Source organism: Oxyura jamaicensis, chromosome 5, assembly GCF_011077185.1.
Source record: "Oxyura jamaicensis isolate SHBP4307 breed ruddy duck chromosome 5, BPBGC_Ojam_1.0, whole genome shotgun sequence".
Taxonomy (NCBI): domain Eukaryota; kingdom Metazoa; phylum Chordata; class Aves; order Anseriformes; family Anatidae; genus Oxyura; species Oxyura jamaicensis.
Window position 1 is genome coordinate 49070635 of NC_048897.1, and position 23565 is coordinate 49094199.

General features: G+C 52.5%; 1 protein-coding gene across 2 annotated transcripts in view; it reads right to left on the reverse strand.

The window, feature by feature from the left end:
• Window positions 1–23565, reverse strand: part of DAAM1 (dishevelled associated activator of morphogenesis 1) — an 86234-nt gene that overhangs the window by 16110 nt on the left and 46559 nt on the right. Inside the window, exons 4-18 of one of the 2 annotated variants that reach the window (XM_035327311.1) lie at window positions 22128–22217; window positions 13496–13567; window positions 12557–12651; window positions 10567–10900; window positions 9925–10035; window positions 9709–9812; window positions 9127–9193; window positions 8600–8717; window positions 8352–8490; window positions 7846–7904; window positions 7320–7507; window positions 6725–7036; window positions 6487–6594; window positions 1941–1970; window positions 737–840 (exon numbers count right to left, since the gene is read on the reverse strand). In XM_035327311.1, the coding sequence (XP_035183202.1) occupies window positions 737–840; window positions 1941–1970; window positions 6487–6594; window positions 6725–7036; window positions 7320–7507; window positions 7846–7904; window positions 8352–8490; window positions 8600–8717; window positions 9127–9193; window positions 9709–9812; window positions 9925–10035; window positions 10567–10900; window positions 12557–12651; window positions 13496–13567; window positions 22128–22217 (1931 nt within the window). The remainder of the gene's footprint in view (window positions 1–736; window positions 841–1940; window positions 1971–6486; window positions 6595–6724; window positions 7037–7319; window positions 7508–7845; window positions 7905–8351; window positions 8491–8599; window positions 8718–9126; window positions 9194–9708; window positions 9813–9924; window positions 10036–10566; window positions 10901–12556; window positions 12652–13495; window positions 13568–22127; window positions 22218–23565) is intronic. The other variant, XM_035327312.1, reaches the window with a different exon arrangement.

The following is a 23565-nucleotide window of genomic DNA, read 5'->3' on the forward strand; positions in this document are numbered from 1 at the left end:
CTCTGCCTTCACCGTAATCCTTCTTATTTTGACTACTGCATTTGAAGAAGCAAGAAAATCCCTAGGAGCAACCCAGAGCAGAAAGCAGGCACCCGGAGGTGCTGTTTGCAGGCACCTGCCTGCAGCTTGCCAGGGAAGAAAGCCCCGTGGGCTGACCTGCTGTCCGGATACCTCAGGATCTGGGAAAGCCCACCCTGCCCACCGTGCTGCTGGGGGCAGGCTGGTCCTGGGTGCCACAGAAGCAGAGCAGCTGCTTGGTGCCCCAGAGCGACCGCTCTGAATGGAGCTGGATTTTACTGCTGTTGATTTTTTTTTTCTGGGTGAGCCAGAGAAAAGCTGCATTTTCTGCTGGTTTTGTCTTTTTTTTTTTTTTTCCCCCCAAGTACCTGTGCTGCTGGTCCTTCCTTCCACACCACCGCAGTTTATTTTACCTGGTGAAAAAATGCCCTTCTTATCCTCTTGGTAGAAATGAGATTCGGGGCTTGGATTAAATTGCTGCCCTGCCTGGAGAGGGCCATACTGGAGGCTGTCATCCCTGCAGCTGCTAAGAGGGGACACCTCTGTCCCAAAGCCACACGTGGCCCATGGAACCCACACAGGATGTCTGAATTACGCTGCCAGCTGTGGCAGGGAAGCTGCTTGCAGTCCCCAAACACTGCACGCACACAGCATTTTCCCCAGCATACAGAGACCGTATTTAGCAGCCACCAAAGCTCAAACAAAGCCTCAGCCCTACCTGGAGAGAAGGATGTTGCAGTTCTGAGCTCTCCGGCCGTCTATGACCGAGAGCTCCTTGACTTTGTGCCGGGAGCTCAACGTGTCGTCGATAGCATCTTCCTTCTACAAAAAATAGGGGAGAAAAAAAAAAGGCATGGAGAAAAACCCCGGAGAAGCCATTTAGTACTCTCAGCACATACCAATGCGATACACAGCGGGCCCCCATTAATCAGGAGTGTCACCACGGGTTACGGGTAAAACCCACGGCCTGTAACTGAAATACCGTGAGCTGCTTCAGAAACCAGAACTGGCTTTGAAGCCGCTGGTTAGAAATGTAAATATTTTCTCAGACAGGGAAGATTTAAGAATCTGCAAACACCCAGGCGCTGGTGAATAAACAGAGCAGGGCTTTCTTAGCGTACATATTTGTGATACTTCATTAAAACCTCGCATGAAATGTTTTGTTACGGGCGGCTGCACGCACTCAGGCCCACTCGGCACCCCAAACATCTGCAGTCGCCCTTCACGCACCAGTCCGCAGGGACGAGGTTACCAATAAAAACGACCAGCCTCACAAACGCAACCTGCTGCATTCGCTTCTTTTAGGGAATTGCTTCCAAAACAAGGGATCTGAAAGCACAAACCCTCGTGGCACGAGCACCTGAATCTCCTAAGCAGCTCAAAAACGTTATTGTGTTCGAATGTGCGGCTGCACACAGACGGGGCAGGTCCAGGTAACAGTGATCTTGCAGGGTTGCCCAAGGAGTTCAGGTTGACTCTGGTTTTAATTTACCATATTGCATGTTGTAGTGAGGTTAATAAATTAAAACCTGGCTATTCAATCCTTCTGTCAGGAACATAACCCAGAGCTGCGAGGTCCCATGTGCTGCAGATGAGCACTAAATGTTTCCGAGCTCAGGAGACGTGGTGCACAACCACCCAACAGGTTTAGGGTGAGCAAAGAAGTTTCCATTTTTCACTCCTTTTCTTGCACTGACCAAAAAAAAACCACCTATGAGAAGTGGGAAACTGCCGGGAGAGGTGGCGCAGGGCTCTGCTGAGCACCTCATGCAGGTATGAGTTTATTGATCTGAACCTTTTGTCCCTCAGGGCAGGGACTCCCAGCGATGCTCAGCAGCTGGAGCTCCCCTGAGTAAAAATCCAACCCCCGGCACGCGTCCCCGCGTCCCCAGCCGCTCCAAGACCTGCGGATGCTCACTTACCTGCCGGGAGTTACTGCTCACAAAGAAGTCCTACAGCCATAGCAGAAGCATGGAAAAAGGCAGTAAAAACACATGCGGTTGAGTGACCTCCGCAGAACCAAAAGGAATCAAAGCACAGTTAAAGGGAGAGGGGGTCACACAGCGGGGTCAGCAGCAAGGGGGAACGCGCAGGGTCTGCCAGCGCCGAAAAATGGGGGATGCAGGTGGGGGCACGGTGGGGATGAAGGGGGGAGGAGGAGGTGCGGGAGGGGAGGAAGGGGGATGCTTCACGGCTGGGTCACGCCAAGGTGCTTCTGCGCTATGGGGACGCAGGGGACCTCCGCCAAGCCCTGCCAGCACTGGCCCCAAGCAGCGCCGCTCAGCCCGCCGTGCTGGGGGAGGAAATTGCTGGGTTTTTGAGAGTCTGAGAGGATGAAACATCACCGCCAGTGCCAGGAAAAACAGGGCTTTCAAGTGGAAATAACGAGATTCTCATCCCAGAGCAAATCTCGCCGCAGCAAAACTTTACCATTTGCCATGGCAACGTGTTTCCCCTTTGCCTTTCTCCTCCTTACAGGGAAAATAACCCTTCCGCGGGGCTTGGCAGCCTGGCCAAATGCTACCCTGGTGCCCAGCCTGCACTTAGCTCGTCCCGAGACCCCGTTCGCCTGCCGGGCTCCCCCCACCCCGCAGCCCCAGCCGGCAGACTGGAAGCACGTGCAGCAAAGCCGGTACCGTGAGACCACACACACACACGAGTTTTCCCTCCCCGTTTGCTGGGCTGCGCCTTTTGTTGGTGGCTTTTTGGCTTGGCTCAAGGTCCAGCAGATTGGTGATGGGAAGGGAGATAGCAGAGGTGCATAAATTGTTTGTTGCCGTTGGTTTTAAAGAAATAAAATAATAAAAAAAAGAAGGCACGCAGCGGCCAGAGGTCCTCTGGAGGTAGGTGGACTCCAAACCCAGGTCATTTACAGCAGTGTTCCCTTCCAGGCCCTCCGCTCAGAGGTGACAGCCGGCCCACACGCCTGCTTCGAGTTAAATCTTCTCCCAACATCACCACTGCCTTTTGCAAGGGAACCTTGTGTACGCAGGTTTTCCCCTGACCGGCTGCCAGCGCTTTATCAGCCTGGGAACCGTGCGTGAGTTTGGGAGGGAGGATGGGAAACAGCTCTGTCGGACATCACGAAACGTCCTGAGCTCGACCCGCAGGGGGCTGAGCCCAAGCCCCCCGCGCCCTCTGTCCCCGTGGCTTTTTGTGTGCGAATGGCTCCCAGCAGAGGTGCAGGACGAACAACGTGTGAAGCTTTCCTGGAGAGCAAAAACGCTGCGGCCGAGAACAAAAGCGGAACGAAACGTGCCGGGAGACAACGAAACATCAGCCAAGGAAACAAGGAACCAACCCTTTCCCGAGCGTCCCGGGACAGCGGAGGTGCCAGGGCTTCCTTCAGCAGCGGCTTTGCAAGGAAAGGGGGACCGACAGACCCTAAATAAAGACACCCAAGCTGCTATCGCCGTACTTCAGAAAGGTTAGATGAGAAATGCAGCCCTGCAATCTAGCTGGACACAGGGATGCTGCCAGGGCAGAACTGGACGCCACGGGCTGGTCAAGGTGGTAAAGGAGCGGTGCTTGATAAAGCAACCTCTTCCGAGGCAGCTCCTTCGTGAGACAGGCACGAAGCTCTCCCCCAGGCAGGGATGGGTTTGTTGTTGGCCATTTAGCTGGCAATCAGCCGTCCTTCCATCCCCATGCTTGCATCTGCCCCGTGGTGCCGGAGAGCAGAAGGATGGGGTGGTCCTTCTGCCCTCGGCCTTCCCCAGGAGAGCTCTCAAAGCACAGGAAAGGCTCATTATGAAAAAGCCCTCCCTCTCTGCCTCAGCAAGCCTCATCCCTGCCTCTTTCTCTTGCACAAACCACAATCCAGCCTCTGCTGAGGGATGGCAGTGAAAGAAGGAGTAACTTTAAATCTGCTGCCATAGTCCCCACGTGCATCCTCAGGCCCTGCTGCCCCAAGCCCAAGCGCAGGCTGCTCTCACCTTCATGGAGCACATGGAGAATTTCCTTAATTCATCTTTTTTTTTTTTTTTTTTTGAAAAAAACCTCTTCCCTAGCTCACTGCTAAGCCCCCAGTTCAACAACTTGTATTTTTCCACTTGCCCTGGCTCTTTTACCACGCTCGCTGTACCTGCCATGCCCCAGGACTGCCCCAGCCACGTCGCTGCCACTCACCAGCACCACCCCCAGCCTCAGCTCTCAAAACAGCTCCGACAGAGGTGCAGACCCTTGAGCAGGGATCTGCTCTCCTGCTAGGTTTGGGAAGAAACCCAGCACAGGGCTGGGATGCTCCCAGGGGTGAATCCAGGGTGCTCCTGTCCTCTCCGCGGGGAAGGGAGAGCTGCAGAGTTCCCTCCAAAGCCTGCGTTAACCTCCCAGCCTGGGACGTGGGAAAAACATTCAAGGAGATGTTTGGAACTGAGAATGTAATTAAGTCTGTGCACTGCTCAGACGGGGATTTCCAGGCGCTATGGCAGTACAAGCAGCCAAGTCCCATCCACACCAGAGCCACCACAGCTACTCCAAGGAGGCCTGAGATGTCTGTGCCTCATGCACACCTCTGCAGGCTGCCCCCAGCTCGCTGGAGCATCGGCAATGCCATTCCTCAACAACGAAAAAAGGCCAAACACAGATGCCCCAAGCCCTACGGACATCATGTCTCAAGGGAAGTGAGAGATGCGGTCATTGAGTAAGTGATTTTCAGTAAAGGGAGACGAAGAGAGGAGGAGAAATCCCTGCTCAAGGTTGCAAATGCTGCACGTTATTAAGAAATTAGTTTATCATCCTTCTCCCAAAGGACAGGCAATTCTCATCGACTGAACTTGGTGGCCCATGTGATGAAGAGCACTCACAGCTCCCATCCAGCAGACACCTTCCAGACACCAAATCTTTTTAGTGGTGGCAAAAAGCAAGGAGTATTTACAACTTTTAGGCACGTCCCATCTGTAATCATTCCAGGGTGCAAACCCCAATAAAAGAAAAAAAGTGATTGACTTGTAGAGCTGCATTTCTGATCTTAACAGCCCAGCCTCGCACACTCAGGAGGTGATCTGCAGTCTCTGGAGAGAACAAAACCCTCGTGGAAAGCCAGGGATTTCTACAGACACCACCTGTGTGGCACTCTGGGGACTTGCAGGTGGGCGAGGACACGTGCTGGGGACCAGAGGCATGGTCACAGCACTCCACTCGCACAAAATGGTGCTGCTATGGGGTGCTGGTGGACCACGATGAACTCATGTCTTCTGTCAGTCCCACCCCAGTCTCCGGCTTCCACGTTTGGCTCCCTTTCGGAGCCTGGGACATAAGCCCATGCCACAGCTCTCCTTGCAGCATGCATCTCCCCCTCCTTGCTGGCCCCACTTCACCCAGCAGGACCGCAGCCAAGCCAAAGTCTGTTTGGATTTCTGCCTGGCAGTAATCTGCAGCGCACCAGGTGACTCACTGGCTCTGGCCAGAGGGCAAGCTGTCCCACGGACACGCAAGGTTTCTATTCTTGCTTCCTTTCCATCTCCATCTCCCTCCAGGAGGCACTAGTCAAGCTCCAAAGCCACTGGGGGAAAGAGCCAGCATCGTATCACCTATTCCCAAAACACCCCAAGGCAGCACCTATTCCTGGGGGGTTACTCTTGATATTTGCACTGCTCTAATCCGCCCTGATCTTGCCCTCCATTAGCCTCTGGAAGAGATTAAGCTCTCACATTGTCTAAGGAGCTTATGTGATGGGTCTGCTCCTTCCCAGCCCATCCCTCCTGAGCCTGGAGAGAGCAGACAGCCTGACCTCTCGTCCCCGCACCGCAGCCAGACATTCAGCAGGTGAGCACAATGTTTGCAGCCTCTCCCTTACTTTCTCTCCTGCTTTTCCTGAAAAACTCATGGCTTTTGACCACTAACGGTCCTGCCTGGGGTAAAACAAGTGTCTAATTTTCTCCATGGGTTTTGATGCCTTCCAAACTGGGGCCATATTGCTTGAGAAGGAGATTAAAAAGCAGAGACTTTTGTCTGCAGTGTCACTATTTTGGTTTGGGACTTGCTTGTTGTTCAAAGCTCACATTTTGCTCTGGGCTCACTACAAAAATAAAAGAAGAGATCCACCCACGGTAGATGTGGGTAAAACTGAGTCCTTCTTGGCCAGAGAGGGATATAAATTTTCCACCCAATACAGGCATGAAGCAGTCGCTGTTAAGAGTGATCCCAAAATTACTCAACCGTGGCCACATCTAGGGGCTATTTTCATGCATTCCCTGTCATTTTTGTCTGTTTTGTGATCCATCTGGGTGCTGGCGCTGTGACACAGGCGGTCAGGTACGTGGGCAGGGGCGAAATCGGTCACGTCTGGCTGTGAGCTACCATTTCCAGGCAAAGGCACTGGCATGCAAATGAGAGGACAAACCAGATCGAGTCGATCTGGTGAGATAATGACAGGAGGCGCGTTCCGAGACCACAGGTGAAACCGAGCAACTTCATAACCACGGCGTCTGCCCCAGAGGCCTGCACAGGGCCCCGGCCAGCCGTTACCTGCTGTCTTTGGTAGGCGGAGAACGTCCTTTCCAGGTCTTCGAGGTCCAGGATTTTAAACACTTTTGCATCATCTATGTCGGTCCACACAGTGCCTGCCAGCTTGTTCTGAAAGACAGCGGGAGCACAGCAGGTTGGGGTGCCTCCTTTGGCACCTCTGGGTTCCTTGCCTGAATTATTCTCCTTCTGCAGAGCACCGTGGCCCTCTGAAAGCACAGATGGGGAACCCCTGCCTTACCTCTGGCAGCTTGGACCAGTTGAAGGACTTGAGAGCGTTCGTTGGCTGTGGGATGCTCTTCTTCTTCAGGGCAAAGCCCAGCGGGGCTCCTGGGGGGGGCATCACCCCATCCAGGGGCGGGGGACCGGGGGGTGGAGGGGGGCCACCCGGAGGGGGTGGTGGAGGGGGTGGGGGGGGGGGACATCCCCCTGGTGGTGGTGGTGGTGGTGGAGGAGGGGGAAGGAGGGATCCTGGAGCTGGAGAAGGTAAAGGGCCACCAGGAGCTCCTGGTGGCAAGGGAGGTCCTCCAGGGCCGGCAGCACAGATCGCCCTCTGAGAGAGAAAGAGAGGAGGAACTGGTCATACAGAGGGAGGGCACCATCCAAAAATACCTCAAATTTAACCAGCATAGGAAAAAACAAAGGCTTCAGCACACTTGACTGAGGTCTAATGCAGCCAGAGAGGTGAAATCACCCCATTCCCAGGGATGAACATCTTGGTGGCCCTCCCAGCAAGCACCTTCTGCAGTCCTCTGTGCAGCCTCCAGAAATCACCCCTCAGCACTTTCGGGGGATGTGGGACATGGGCACAACAAGGAGGAGTTTTGGGGCCGTACCCTGCTCATCTCATGGAGCTGTGCTGTGAGATCCGCCACCTGCTGCTTGACCTGCTTGTGCTCGCTGGACTCCTTCTCCAGCTTCTCCTTCATCTTGTTCAGTGTCTGCATCATTTCTTCCTTCTCCTGGGCCTTGGCATCGCACTCCCGCTCCTTCTTCTCCAGCTTCTGCTGAAGCTCGGTGTGCTCTGAAACAGTCCCCAAAAGGAACCCTTGAATCCACTTTTGGGTGATGAACACCAAGCAAGCAGTGTGAAGAGTTATAAACCCCATGCTACCCAGGAGAGAAGTTGTGAAGTTGAAGAAAAGGAGTGTGTGTTGGGCATGTTAGACTCTGGCCAGGGCTGCCCTTGTGCTGCAGACCCCATGAAGAAATTAATACCTATTTCTATCATAAGCCCCACAGCATGATACAATCTCAGCCACTCACGCAAAGTCCATCCAGTTAAATATAAAAATGTTATCTGTTTAGCTTACTGTGCACGCTCAGGTTAAAGTTAGTGCATTTCACCTTTCCATCACTCACCTTTTCGCATTTTTTCTGCTTGCTCTTTCCACTGTTTGACTTCATTTTCATTGACTAACCTAAAAGGAGGAGACAAGCAGCGCTATGAGACAACCCCGGTGCAGTCAGTGAGCAAACACCACCAGGAAGAAACACGACTGAGGAGCACCATGCAGGGGAGTTGGGGCTGTGTGGGGAGCAGCTCTCGTGAGGGTGTTTCAGACACCTCTGCTCTGCCCCCAACAGCTCCTGGCCACGGGGTTTGTGTGCTGGGATGCTCTGCTGACTCCACAGCTCCAGGGACTCTGACTTCTCCAAGCAAGGAGCAGAAACATCACTGTGAGAGCAGTGAGTGATGAATAAGGAACAGTGACAGTCAGGGGAAATAGCTCACTGAGCATGTCTTCTTGAGTAGGTCAAAACGATCTGAGCCTGCCAGGGCTGATTCCCAAACCTTGCCTCGCCTGCCCTCCGTCTTGAGCAGACGAAGTCATGGCAGCAAGCCCCGAGAGAGGACGAGCACTTACATTCGGACGACGTTTTTGATATTGAAATTTTCCAGGGGAGTGGCGTCGGGGTCCTGCCCTTTGTCACTCTGAATGACGATCTGCTGGACGATCCTGTCCAGCAGCAGCCAGTACTGGACGGTGTTACCGCTTCTTTTATCTGGTCAGGAGGAAGGGAAGAGGCTGGGAGGAGCTGCAGGGATGCGGCTGCCTCCCAGGCACGAGACTTGGGCTGTGAAGTCTGAGTTTCTTGCCCCCCCAGTACTCACAAGGCATTTGGAGACAGTGGTGCAGGATGGACATAAAGTGCGGGTAGGCCTCTGTGTGAGTCAGCCTCTTCCTCGTCAGCTCAAACATCTGAGTTGCGCTTTTGGTGTCTATGTGAACCTGTGGAACAGAGCAGAATGTGGCCAGGCCCCAGCTGGGTCAGCCCTGTGGTGAGGGACAGCAGCACCAAGTCACAGCATCTCCTGCTGCACCCAGCCCTGAGATGCTGCCATAGGCAGTCTGAATACGCTCCCTGTCTCCTAAAATGCACCTGACCTGAGCTTCCTGAGTCTCACCACCAAATCCTATGACCCTCTTGGCACGCAGACAGTCCCAGGTGCCCCATGAAGGCCAAAAGGCCAGCAGGCAGGGGAGAATAGGGATGAAACAAAGGAGCAGTGCAACAGGAGACAGATTTCCAACTTCCAAATTTCACCCAAAAGCCTGCACTTTGTCCTGGTCTACGTAGGCGCTTTTAGAAGGAACCATGACATCAAGAGGCAGGCTCTGCAGTAATGTTCACACTCACCAGCTCAAATCTTTTGGCAAATTCCAGTTCATCTTCATTTCTAAGCATCTCGAAAAAATCTAAATGCCTGAGGAAAGAAAGGAAAAAAAAGCTGTTAAAAGTAGATACGAATGTGACCATGCAAAGCAGGCAGCCAGTTTGGAACAGCTTCCAGAGCATCCCACTAGCAAGGAGTAGTCCAGAGACAAGTGAAACTTGAAACACCAACAGGATCTTCAGTTTAGAGCTCCTGGAGCTCTACATGTTCGTCCTCATCCTTGCCAGCTTGAGAAGCCAATTCAAAAGCAAAGAGGGCAAGTAATTACAGCCCTTCCAAGGAGTCTTTTGGAAGAGGAGAGGAGGAGGAGGGCTGACAGCACCCACCAGGATGGCACATCCTTCCCAGATCAACCTTATGCTAGAGTGCAGCAGAGACAGGGTTCTTCCCCTCCCTCCTTGGTGTCACCAAAGCATTTCCTCAAGAGGAGCCAGATCTATAGTCTAGACCCACGTGGCTTTCCTCAAAGGCCATGTCCCAAAACCAGAAAGTGTGCATGTAAGGAAAGGGGAAAAACAACCAGCAGGCTGCGGGTCACCACTCACCGGTCTAGGGTTGAGTTTTCATGCTCTCTTAGTTTGTCAATGACTGGCTGGATCCCAAGCATGAGAAATTCGTATCTCAGGTGCAGTCTGAAATCCAGGCTTTCCTGCCAGGGACAGTTGTTGGGTCAACACAGCAAGGTGCATTTCCTCAAAAACCTTACTGACAAGCCCCGAACCCACCAAAAGACCACCCTGTCCAAAAGACCCGGAGCTCACCACGCCTGCTCCCTGACTCAGGACCGCGTTGATGAAGGACATGATCGCTGTCTTGAGGCTCACTTCATCCCGATACCGCCCCGTGCTCTTGTCCAGGTCATTGATCAGCGTCTGTCAAACCCACAAGGTAAGTTAAGAGCCCAGGTGCTGCATGAGCTGCCAGATGACACATGGGTGAACAACTTCTCCTGGTGCTCCCAAAGCCCCCGCAGCAGCTCACTGGTGATGCTTTCTAGACCAACAGCTGCTGCCTGATGTAGCACAGCCTATCCCAGCACCTGTGTCTGCAAAAGTCAGCCCACCCAGACGTGCTGCAGCCTCGCAGAGCTGCAGTCTCAACAACCCTCTGACAGCAAGCATGCTGGGGGGAGCTGCCTTAAGTAGCTGTTTTCCCACTGCTTGCTCAGCTGTGGCTCTCATCAGATAGGGCATTGTTCTGGGGTAATTCCCAGGGTATCAAAGTTACAAATGGCCAGAACAAATCATGCACACGCAGTGTTTAGATACCCAGGAGGAGGAAGGGCCAAGAATTCCAATTTGGGCTGTCTGGGGAGGCCCCCTCTACTCCCAGCAGTGGCTGATGATCCGCCCGGACCAAGAGCCAAATTTTGGGAGCCGAGGGGTGAGTCGAGAGGCACCCACCTGAAAACGAGTCCGTTCGCTGGCGTATTTCTGGTAGTGCAGCATAGCCTCCAGTACCTTTTTGTGGCCGCCGGGAACCAGGCACACAGCGCCCATGATTTCCAGCACTGCCACCTTCGTCTTAATATTCTCCGTGCTCAGACTCTGAGCGATTACGTTAATGCTCTCCGAATGGGCCAGGACATGAGCCCGGCCCAGGGAGTTGTTCATTAGTGCTTTTATACATCCAATGAGCGAGGTATGTATTCGAGACTCTGCTGTCTCATAGTCCATACTTTTGAGGAAGTTCAGAATACACGACAAGCCATCCAGGTCGATGAACCGGGTTACAAACCTGCCGGAAGGAGGGATGTTTTAAAATCAAATGCTAAAGGAGCACTTAACGCACAAACAGGGCTGACTTGTCCACTCTTGTAAACTCAGAGTGCTTTTATATATTTTTTCCTGCAATGGATTTTGCATAGCAGAAAGCCTGCAGGACTTCTACTGGTCCTTCGGGACCAGTTTTGCACAGGAGGAGAAGAAACTCCCTGGTCCTGGAGTTGTCTTCTCACCCAGCTGCAGCTAACCCACAGAAACCCCAATGTCACGCCCACAATGCCCTCGGACCTGCTGCCTCCTGCTACTTCTGCCTCGCCACCAGCATCCTTCTCCTCTGCTGTACACATCTCCCACCTTTTTAAGCAGGGATTTCAGATTTTGATGACTGATACAATGCTGCTAAAGTGAACACAGACTGCAAATGCATGCAGTGCCTGATGCAGATTCAACAGAGCATGCAGACATAACCCACCCTCCTGCACTGTACACTGCTCATGCATTTCAGGACCTCCCTGCCCGATGCCACCCTGGCTGGGTGTATTCTGTTTTGGAAAAAGGAGTGAGCTCGGACAGCAAATGATCCGAGAACCTCCCAGCACTAGGACGAGTTTAATTTAGATCCACCAGTGCTTATGTTCAGCAACAAAAGGGATAATTGCACTCAGTGAAAACTGATTTATCCGCTTCAAAGCCCGCTCGTATTCCAGCCAAAGTCAATAGGAAATTTGATGTTCACTTCCCTGGAAACAAAAGTAGGTCCAGAAGGTAAGGTTTTCTATGGAAACCTGCTGCATCCCTCTGATTTCCAGCGAGATGAACTCACAAACCACTTTTAAGCACTTTGGAAAGTTTAATTGCAAACTACACCAAAGCTGGGTGCCGCCCCTGCTCCCTGGGGATGGCAGGAGCCAGCGCCCAAGAGTTCGAGGCTTTATGGAAATGGGGTGCTCAGCACGACCTTGGGAATTGCTGACCAAGTCCCATTGCCAGAACCATTGCAAAAGAAATGGAAGAGTGCAACGCGTTTGCAAACAAGAGCTATGTCTTCCATAACCAGACTGGGCAATGCGTTTCTTAATGAAATGTTTTCCCATCCGAAAAAGTCAACCAGAGGCATCTAAAAGCTTTTTCAGATGTGTGCATGCAGACTCCAGAGAAACTTAGGAAAAACTAAAGACGTTTAGAAAGAGTCCCACCCTTTCTTTATCCTCTCCATCAAAACCTCCTAGCAACTTTTTCCTTGCATTCCACTGAAGCCTGAAGATTCATACGATTTTATTCCTTCAGAAAGCGCAAGGAGAGTTGAACTTGAAACAAAGGCCTTGGTTGACCAATGAAATTTAGATTTTTTGGAAAAACTCTGGAAGGCATTTTTATATTCTGTAGCAATTGCAATGACAGCAAATTTGAGGGGGGAAAAAAGTGGTCTGATGGCTCTGAGCAGACGTGGAGGTGCTGATGGTTCTCAGCCACTAAAAAGGCTGAAGAAAAGGAACAAAATGACAAGACGTGATTCAAAAAACAAGTGTCATTTCAGGGTCCTTGCCTCCCAAGTCCCCTCATCCTCAGCAGACCCCATTTATATTTCTTTTCTAAACCCCTTCTGCCAGAGAACACAAATCAAAAGCCATGACCAGTGCAATAAAGCAAAGAAGTGGAAGAGAATTGCCTCATTGGTTTTGTCCTCAGTGCAGTCTTCAAACTTTCTATTGTTTTGTTCCTCTCCTCCTCATCTTCTTTTTCCAAAGCAATCAGCGATTTCCTCTGCAAAAGGAAAAAGAGTGGCAAACATCTCAAAATCTCACTGCATCCAGGGGATGGTCCAGGGGATGGATAGGGCAGGGAGAATACAGGGGGCTAAAGCAACACTAACTGGGGGTGGAGGGCAGAACTGGGGGGTCTGTTAGCTTTCCCCAGTGCCCATGCATCCCCTGTGTCCTTCCCAGGGGGGCATGGGGATGCCCTGCAGCCCGGAGGGATGGGATACTGCATCCACGCCTGGGGTCACCAGGGTGGGTGCCAGGTCTTGCAGTGCAGATTGCCCTACAGGAACTGTATTTCCTACAGGAAACAGCGCTGCTTTGGTCTCACCCGGCACGACAGCAACAGCGCAGAAGGGTGTTTTGGGAACAGGGTGGTAGCAGGGATCCCGCTCTCATTGCAGCAGCCACCAAACAGCACCGAGGCTGTTGGCCTCACCGCTATCACAGCAGCTCGATGCCCTCCCTGCTGGCACTGCACAAGCAGGCAGGTTCCTTCAAAACCAGCCTGAAAATTGCTGTGTGCCCTTAGCCTTGCTGCTTCCCGGTGTGAGAGGAGATGCAAAGTCCCTGTGCCTTGGAGAACGTCCATTTTCTGGTTGCATCCAATGGGCCAGTGGACAAAATAACCTCACCCTGCATTTCACCTGGCTTAAATCACTTCCATCAGTGTGCTGGGGGGTCTGCAGACTGGGTAGGCTGAGAAGTGCCACATTACACCGTTGTGGCTACAACACTCGGCTCTCTCAAGCACAACACTGACCATATCACAAACTATCACGATATCACGACTGCCCTGCTGCCAATTACGGTTTTCACAAGTGCCAAAGCACTGCAGAAATACTCACAGCAGCCATGGAGTTCAGCTGGTCGATATAAAACTCTGGCCAGCTGGTGGCTCCTTTATTTTCTTCCTGGTCCTGCAGAGGGGGTGAGGGGGGGGAGTGAAACAAAAAGAGTGGATTAGAAGAAATGGCATTAACTCCTCCTGCCCTTCAAAACCAACCACCTGTGAAGATCCTTCGTGCTCTTACATTAATTTATATCAATATAAGCTACATTTTCTACACTCTGAACTCACCACTGACAGCTCCAGATATGGGAACATTACTGATCTACTGAAATAGCACATTTTATGTGCAGTGTGTTAAACCTGTGTGACTAAGCTCTGCCCCAGTGACAGTGCACCAGTTTGGGAATTGTACACCCCAGTTTCTCTTGTATTGAGTCTACAGTGCCCCTGAAGTTTCGGCTGTACAGCCTTGACGACTGTGCTTTGAGGGGAAGAAAAAAAAATGAGTTTTTACAAGCTATGAAGGGTAAACAAATGTGATGTGAACAAGGTTCCACTCCTGGGGGAGGGCGGTGACACCAAGAGAGTCTCTTGGCACAACAGCCTGCTCCTTTGGGGGTCCATTAGTTGTTAGGAGGGAACATGCACGTGGAAATGCTCCCCATTAAAGGACATCCCCCCCGGCCCAAAATTTATGACAATGACTGAGGCACAGCCTCCTTCGGTCATCCTGGTTTACAGTGTCCTGCGTCTGGTGAGACACACAAGTTGTTTTCAAGTTCTCCCATGTTCTTTTAGGACATGACCAGTGGACCGCTGAGCACAGCTCCAGAAAATAACAGTGTATAGCCACAGGTAGTACCCGTTGGTAGTACCAACCCCCTTCCCTGCTGTATTTTCCCAAGATTTATACCAAAAGAAGAAAAAGGATAGAATAATAAATCTGCTTCAAGTTGGGCCAGGGGAAGTAGCCCCTCCCAAGCTATGAGATGGAAGTTGAGATGTCTGTAGGGGTTGTCCCGCGCTGCAGCTCCCTGCCAAGGCCAGGGACAAGCCACCCTTCTGCTCCCACGTCTGTGCGTGCAGACTACCGGTAGTCTGGCTGAGCTCTGAAAGTCAAAGGAGCAGAGTCCAAAATATTTACTGTGCTTCAAGAGGCATAAATGGGAAATGTTTGTGCATCCAAACTTCCCAAGCTTTGGCTTGCCAAGATGAGAAAAGAGACAGTTAGCAAGCCTTCAGCGTGGGTGGCTCTGGGATGGGGACAAGAGAAGCTCAGGAGCACCCAGGTGGCAGCCTGGCATCTCCCCCAGTGTGCCAAGGGCCGAGAGAAGCTGCTTATCCATGCCTCTGGTCAAGTTTAAGGCAAATGAAAGGACTTTCCTGAGCGAGAAGCCTGTACTTAGACCTCCCTGCCCTCTGCTTTATTAGTTTGGGCTGCTCGCCCCTCCTTCTCCCGCCAAGAACCCAAGTTTTGAATGAAACACTTGATTCACCTTCCCTCGACGTTTTTTTTTTTTTAAAAAACCCGAATGGGAATCAGCAGGTTTTTTTTTTTTCCGAGATGTTAGAAAAACAACCCAAAAATGTGTCCTACCCACGCAAAGCCAAACCTAATAAACCTGCAGGAGGTCCCAGCGCCTGCCTCTGTGCCGCTGGGAGGACCGCTAATATCCGTGCCCTGCCACTAAGTTTTTGCTGGCTACGAGAGGTCCCCCGGGACCATTCCCAGCTCCGAGCCTGCTCCGGGGGCAGAGGATGGCAGGGAGGGTGCCCTTAGGGCATCAGTTTTTGCCTGTGGTTAAAGCATCCCCCATGGGATTTGGAGAGCAGCACCCGCTGTGTGTCTGCTCTCCCTTGCCGAAAGCTGCCCGGGTCATTGCTGTCCCATGCAGATGGGAGCACAGGCACCAGGCTGGGGCCACAAACTCCCCCCCAGCCCTGACAGAGCTGCTGCCAGATGCTTCGGGTCAGCCTCCAGCACCTTCTCGGTGGTGGGCCCAGCACCGGAACACGACAGAGAGCACGGCCCTGTGCCTGAGGCACTTAAAAATATGGAAAGGGGCTGGGGATGCTGCAAGCCTGTGCACATCTCCCAGCCCATGACTCTAAGCCATCCTGCTGCAGGAAGGCTCTGCACCACTCCTGCACAGCCTGCGGGTAAAGCTTTCCATCCTGCCAGCGTTCCCAGCTCCTTTTGGAGGCTGGCATGTGGGGCTGGCGGAGCTGGAGCGCCAATGTGCACCGTGACCTCTGCCCAAAACGGGACCAGCTCCTGTCACCTCCTGGAGACGTCCCTGGAGGTCCTCCCCATCAGCCCAGCAGCCCCGTAAGGAGCACCCTGCTCCCACCAGTGCTCCCAGCAGCAGCACTGAGCCTGGGGAAAGGCGCGGGGTCCCCACCACGGCACAGCACCATGAGGTGACCGGCTGCACCAGCACGGCCCCGGACCTGCTGCAGGGTTGGGGCTGAAAGGAAGCGGTGGAGCGAAAAACCCCAAGGTCTCCGGGGGGTGGAGGGGGGAGGCTGAACAACAAAATTGGCTAAACTGCTCATTTATAATTAACTTGCTGCATTATAAATATTTCCCTTTGCTCGGCTCCCTCGGGCTCTTGCATTTCCTCCCTGAAACCCCCAATTTAAGGAGTGCTCTCAATTAAGCGCGGCAGAACCTCATTAATTCACATGAGCAGCCGGGGCCGGCTCGTCGGAAGGCAGCTTCCCATGCAGAAGGGGAAAGCACAATAAAGCAGCCAAAGATCAGGGCAGGGGCTTCCTTCAGCTCGCTGCAGGACGCTGCTCGGCGGTAATTATTGCGGCTAATGGTCTACAGCACACCGATAAGTGTCTCTGAGTGCAGTCGGTGGCAATAAAGGAGCCTCCCGACAAAGCGAGGAGCCCGGAGGGAAGTGACTCATGCAGCTTTGCTCGGAGCCAGGATGAAGGAGGAAGCTCTGCGGGCACCGACCTTTGACGGGGTGAATTCACTGAAGTTTTCCCAGCACCCAGGCTGGGCTTTTTGGGGTGTGCGTTTTGCAGCCTGCTCTCAGTGAGGGATGCTCCAGATTCAGCTCTCCAGGAGGGGCCATCATATCCCACCCCACAGGAACTGGGGACACAAAGATCCCCCAAACTCTTCTCGGCACCAAAGCCCTCTCCTCCCTCTCTCATTGGGAAGCTCGGCCAGGAAAGGAAAAGTGATGTGAGCAGGTAGGAAGCCACTGGGGAGGGAAGGCAGCAGCTGGTGGGGACCAAGTGTGGCCGGTGTGTTTCCCTTGCCAATGTACAGGTCCGCATGACCTTCAGGGCAGCTCTGTGCATGGCACAACTAAAAACAGCCACTGGTGAGCCCAACGGCCTTGGGAGGGGAAAAAAAAATAAAGTCCAGTTCTGCAGGTTGCCAAACACTGCTCTGCGTTATAAACCATTGCCGCCAGCCTACTGGGTAAGGAAACATTGGGCAAGGCTTGGGAAACCTCCAAATGCGTTCCCTTTCCTTGATGTCTTCTTAAGAAGCACCAAAGGGAGGGCTGGTCTGAACCCAGCATTCTGGATTGAGTTCTTTGAGGTGAACCCAAGCCAGAAGACAACAGCTGGTTCGTGACAGCCAGCTCCATCACAGCCCCAGGGAGACAACTCTGGTGGGTCACCTCCTTCCTGGGACAACCTGCTGAGCTGGCTTGCTCCAGAGGACTTCCCACCAGGACAGCCATAACAAAGGGTTAAGAAGAAAATCTCCCAAAAGGGGCAGGGGCCAGGCCATCAGTCTGGGATAAGCGGGCAGCCTCCATCCCCCATGGAGACCTGCTCAGGAATACAGATGCTGGGGCTCATCAGGGTTCAGTCCTTCTTCTAGAAACCTTGCTCCTGCTGCAAAAATAGAAACAAATGCAACCATTTTCAAGCAACCTCCTGATGATGTTTTCATTTTGCACCCGACTTTCTGTTCTGTACAAGCAGAGCAAGGTAAAGCTCAGGGCCACTGCAGCCCACCCAGCTTCAGCATCCCCACGGCTAACCGAGGGCGCTGTGCGAGGAGCAGTCCCTCCTGCCCGGCCCTCCTGCCAAGGCGATAAACACGGGGGCTGTTTGCAAGGTCAAAAAAGAAGGCAGCAGCACAGACGGGTTTAAGCTGCCAGGTCTGGGATGGGTTTAAGCTGCAGTTTCAATCCAGCGCAGCCCCAGCAACACGGATGCGCCCTCGCCAGGTGTGCACCAAAAAATAAATAATGCAGCTAATGCCGCTTCCCTGTGCTCTGCCAAACACTTGTGGAGCGCCCCTGCCAGCCCTGCGGCTGCTGGGAAGGGCTGTCATTTAATACGGTTCTATCAAAGCTGCTATCTCGGGTCCCAACCATCCTGTTGCAGCACAGGCTGTGCCGTTTCTCCTTAATGCTTCCTACTCCCTCCCCTCTACGAATGCACACATGCCCTTGTACGCTTTTCCCAGGGTTTAAAAATTATGCTAACAATAAGCAAATACAGCATGACCAGATGCCTTTCATAGTCAGATGGTTCATTGTTTAAAAAGCTTCAGTTTAAAATCCAAAAAGATTGCTAACAGATGCATTTTTTGGCTGGAGACAGACAAAAACCTCGCCCGAACAAAAGTGTGTTGTGATTGGAACTAAAAAGGGAATTACCTTTAAAGATAAAAACTATAAACATTTCCTATTGAGAAATACCCCCAGCCATGTACACAGCCTGGTTTCTTCGCTGTTCGGTGGGAAGGGGAGAAGTGTCAGCCAGCCAGCCTTACACCCGGGACGGCGTTTCAACCTGCTGCGGCCACGGCTGCGGGTGTGCTCTGGCTGCAGCAGGGCTGGGAAACGCTTCTCGTGCTACCCAGGTGGCTGAGCCAGGCTATTCGTACCCCTTCCCCTGGTGTGCCACCTCTGGCAGATTCTGCTTAGCTCTGTTACTGCAGAAAAAAAATGAATAAAGAAAAAAAAAAAAGGGGTTTAAATGGAGGAAATGGATATCAACACCAGCCCCGCCGCGGCACAAAGGTGCACGTGGAGGAGCGAGCTGGAAAGCGGAGCTCTCCGGAGGGGCGGGTGGAAGGCACAGCCAGACAGGAAAGAGGCCATCTGGCTGGGAAAAACAGTATCATTGGCGAGTCATCACTCACTTCCCTATTTATCATGTGTTTTCCCCTTTCTTCCTGCAAGCACACCGGTGCTGCCTTGTCCCAGTGCAGAGGGACCCCGATGTTACCTCTGACACCTGAGAAAATTGTAGCTGTACTGCGGACTTCGGCTTGCCACGGGGACAGCTTCGTGCAGGAGAGAGCTACGCGCCCAGCTAACAGGTTTTCAGCACAGGCTTAAAGCATGTGGCATCGTTTGTCATCTCCGCGGGTCATTTGTCATCCCTGCAGAACCTCTGCCAGGTTTTACAGATGTTCAACGCGAGCAGAGAGCTTTTCATCAAAAGGAAGGGGGGCACAGTCAGACCCTGTATATATTTTGCCTCATTTTAGGTACCAATCCCTTCCACGCAGTTATTTATGATGACTTTCTGCCTGAAAAGCCCCGAATCTACGGTTATTTCGAGGATCTTCAAAATCACCCAGTGAGCTGCTCCAGCAGCGTGAGAATAAGCGCCAAGTGTTATTTATTGACTCCTTTTGGAGCTTGGCCTCTGTTTGAGAACGGCCATTCCGAGTCCCCCTTCGTTTTCAAACAGCTTCAAACCCGCAGCCAAAGCCACGCCAAACCTGGAAACCCTCTGGGTTCCTCCCCGTGCTTCCGAGCAATGTCTTCTCCTGGAGAGCAGGAGCAGCAGGGAATAAAATGCTTCGGGATGAGGTACAGAGCGAGTCATCGTCCAGAAATACCACTTCTAAAATCGGATCTTATCCCGCTGCTAATGCCCCTCCACTTTTGCATTTCCTTGCTTGATTTCAGCTGAAGAGGAGGCTGCCAGCCCCAGAGAAGGTCTCTCCAACAGGCTTTAAATCCCCCTCCAGGTCTGAGCTTGGCAGGGCTGCTGGATTTAAAGAGACCTGCCCGGGTTGCTGCCTCCTGACTGCCCAGCCTCCATCTCAAGGTGCTTTTTCTCTCTCTGCCCCCAGGGACAGGACCTCAGGCAGTTTATCTACGGCAGTCCTTGGCTCCAAGCAGGGCCAGGGCTGTGCCCCTTGCCACGACAACCAGCACAATGTCTCGTTCTGGCCAGCTCTTAGCAAATCTCGCCTCCCGTGGGAATGCAGAAAAATGGGTGAGAATTGAGATGTGCCCTGCGGAGCAGTCCCGAGTAAGGCTGCTGATGCTGGTGGTGCTGGGCATGGGGCTGCAGCAGGGAAAGGCACCATCTCCCTGGCCCAGGGCATGCCAGGACCTCCTGCAGCACCACCTCTGCTCCGAGATGTGCCAAGGAAACTCCTTCCACAACAGATGATTTAAAAGGGGATGAGGAGGCTGCCCCAGGGATAACTCTCCCCTTCCCTTTAGGAGGATGGGAACAACGGTTTTGTAGGATGAGCATGGAGAAAAAGTGTTGGCATCATGGACTGTAGCCACAGCATCGGATATTTTGGAGCAACTGCAGCTGGGAGCACTGCAAGCAGCAGGGAAACTGGGAAAAAAAAACTAAAAATTAAAGATTGCCCCAAACCGGGACTTTCTGACTCAAAGTCCGACTGAAGTCTTTTGACTCTTAACAGCTTCCTTCGAACGGGAGCCAAAATTGGCAGCAGAAGAAAGAGCAAAAACTGCTCAGAGGGAAATTCTGGACCCTTTGCAACTCACACAACTGCCTACGACTGATGTCAGCCTTCGCCGGCTCCCCCAGGACCCACCGGGCGAAACAAGGGCTTACAAGTTCCCCTGTAGTTCAAAAACCAACTTGCTATTAACCACGGGCAGGCCAAAATATTTTGGCATATCCCAAATTTCCTACATCACAGCTGCTGAGGCAGCAGCCGAGGCAGCGAGGTAGGAGCCCAGCCTTATCTCCAGCTCCGCAAGTACTCAGCCAGCGAAGTCCAGCCCCTCGGTGCCAGATGTTGCAGGCTGCCCCGCAGGTGGTTTGTCCTCGTAAAAACAAAGAGGTACACAAGTAGGATTTCCATAAGCTGCTACGACAGTTCCAAGTGTTTCTGTTGTCCTCTATCCACGTCCATCACGCGGGAGCACGACTGCCTGGAGCTTGCCCCACGCAGGGAAATGTTCTGCAAAGCACCTGGCTCCCCACGCTCCCCACCTGCTGAGCCGCTGCTGCTACGGTTTTGCTCATTTTTAATTAAAAAGCAGGACAAAAGCATTCATCTCTCCTGCCAACCAGCCACCCAGCACATCTGCACGAGCCCTGCAGCTTGCCCAGATGGTTTTGTGACCGAGGACCATGAACAGAGGACCATGAGCAGAGCAGCAGCCGGGAGCTGGCCTTGCAGGAGCACGAGATCCAAGGACTTTGGAGGATGACACGGGGCACTTCTGTAGCTCCTTCCTTCAAATCCACCAGGGAGCAATGACTTTCTCCATTTTTAAAAAGCCTTGCAGTGCCTGTGTGAGCCCAAATAGGTGCTGACATGGGAAATGGGGAATATCAGTCCCAGCTAAACCCTACCCCGGAGATTAGATAGCACATAATCTCCCCACACGATAATAATTACATGGCTCTGCTCGATTTAATTTCCTGTTGTCTCTGCTTACTTAGACACACTGGAGTATGGCTACACTTATCCTAGAGGCAGTGACGAGCGAGCATCTTCTGCCCGTGTTCTTCTTGGTGAAGAACAGTGCCTGTCATTTGTTAACATCTCTTCGCCCCTCCAGTTTAAATCTCGGACACGCCAGGCCTCTGTTTAACAATAATACATGGATTTCAGGGGCATTTATGAGAGGCTTAAAACTTAATCCTACATGAGCAAGGTAAGCCTGCTCTTGGCCTGAAATGAGGCTGGAAAATCTGGTGCCATTGCTAGAGCAGGGGAAAACTAATAGCAGCAAGTGCCATTTGAGTGGAGCCAGGCCACCAGGAGCATTTGGGAGCCAACTTCTGCAGCAAGGTGGGAAGCTTCTGGGATGCAGCAGCAGCTCAGGGAATGGTCGGCATTTCTCCCCGTTGAGAGAGTTGCTGCTGCGAGGTTGAGCTCCTGGCACTGCTTTGCCCTGGGTGTGCTTTAATCGGTTTCCAAACTTTAGTATTTTTGCCCCATTTTTCCCCATTGCCATAAGGCCTGCAGGACTTCTCTGCTTTGGGTAACACGAGGACGGAAATGAATCCCAACACTGTCAGAAGGGTTGAAAGTGGTTCTGCAGCCCCCAGGGCATGCACTTCTTTGCAAAGATATGGGGCAAAAATCTTTGGTTTACTGGGAAAAAAAGCTCTTGGGGTACCAGAAGCCCCTTGAGTGAACACAGAGCTTGCAGGGGTCAGCCCGTTCCCAGTTTGGGAAATTGTGGAAATTGAAGGGAAACTGAGTGCCTCACAGAGATCACACCCAGGACACCCAGGAGGGCTTGGGAAGAAGGGCTCTGCTTTTTGGAGACGTGGGTCTGAGTACCTTGCTGGCCACCTCCACCTCCCCAGGACCACCCCAGGGAACAGATGCATTTCTGTGATGCCCCAAATACCACTTTGCATCCCCACAGAATGCTGCTTCTCCTTTCACATCTCCTCCTTCCTGGTACAGGTAAGGAAAGTGCCCAGCCCCGCCGGCAAGCAGACGCGTCCCTTACTTTTTTCTTGCTGCAGTAGATCTGCCACTTCTTCTCCGCCGGCAGCGCAAACATAGCTTCTCTGTGCTTGTCCGTGAGGTCAAGTTCATCCTAGAAAAGGGAAAAAAAAAAAAAAAAAAAACAGCACAAAAGAAGCAACGTGAGTGCACAGCCCAGAGATCACCCAGACACAACCCCCCCGGGAACTCATGTCCCAGCTCATCGCCCTGCACCTATCGATTTGCCGGGTCAGCGATGCTAATTATCATCTCGCAGTTGCTGACCTCTCCGTGACTCTTGGGCAACAGCCGGCTGCCGGGAGGACGGGGCTGCAAACCTCTGCTTCATCCCTCCCAGACGTCGCCTAAATTAAGGCAGCAGGCCTTTCAGAAAGGACCCTTGCGACGCCGAGCGCCCCATACACTACAGATGCCTGCAGGTAGCTTCACACAGAGATCTGAAGCTCCAGGAGACTTGCCCAAGCTTGCTGGGCTCAAGGGCTTTTTGTTGGCTTTTGGTTTGTTTGCTAATAATTTTAAAAAGCTCCGAATATCCACAGTTCATAAAGATACGCCCTCCCCATCAAAAGTATGGCAGTACGTATGGGCTCCGCACTGCTGGGCAGAAGTAAAGCCATTTACTGATTGAGGCCTTCAAGGGTTTATTGGATTTCGTTTTAAAGGACACATCCGCTTCTCACTTCGAGGTCTCTGTTAGCAGCGTGTCCTCCGCTGGGATGCCCCAGTATTATCAAAGCCTTGCTGCTTCCTGGAGCTAGATGTAGGTCAAAGCTTTTAACAGGGAAGGAACTAAATAAAGCATTCAGGCAGGGCTGCGAGGCTCGTTTCTAAAGCCAACATTGATCCTAGAGCCGCGGATGTCTCTATAAACCACCCCCGTCGATGACAAGCCTTTTGCTGGAGGGGTGTTGGTGCAGAGCTGGGAGTGCTGGAGATGCTGCAGACGGTCACAGGAGAGCCCTGCCGTGGCCTCCAGCCAAATCCCAGTCAGTGGACTTAATTGAGAGGATCCCCATTAAAAATTACACACTTAATTCTAGCAGCTAAGAAAAAAAAAAAGAAACCACGTGGAGACCCAATAATTTTTCCTTGCCTGAATAACAGTGCTTACGAACTAAAGGAATTGTGTCCACACAAAGGTCTGTGTGCTGGCAGCCCCTGGTACCCCAACCGAAGGTAAAAGCCCCTTTTGGCCAAGGCTGAACAAGATGCTCACGGGGAGACACGGTCCCTGCATGAATAAGCCCACGGGCCATGAAGAAATTCAGCTGATCTGATTAAAACTCACGTTGCATCCAGTATTCAAGGAAGGGAGCCTTCAGCTATCTTGTAGCCCAAACCGACACAGCACACCACGACAGAGCCCTCAGCATCTCGGAGAGGACTCCGACTATATCCACTTCACGTAGTGACTTCACTTCCCGACGAAATTACTCCTT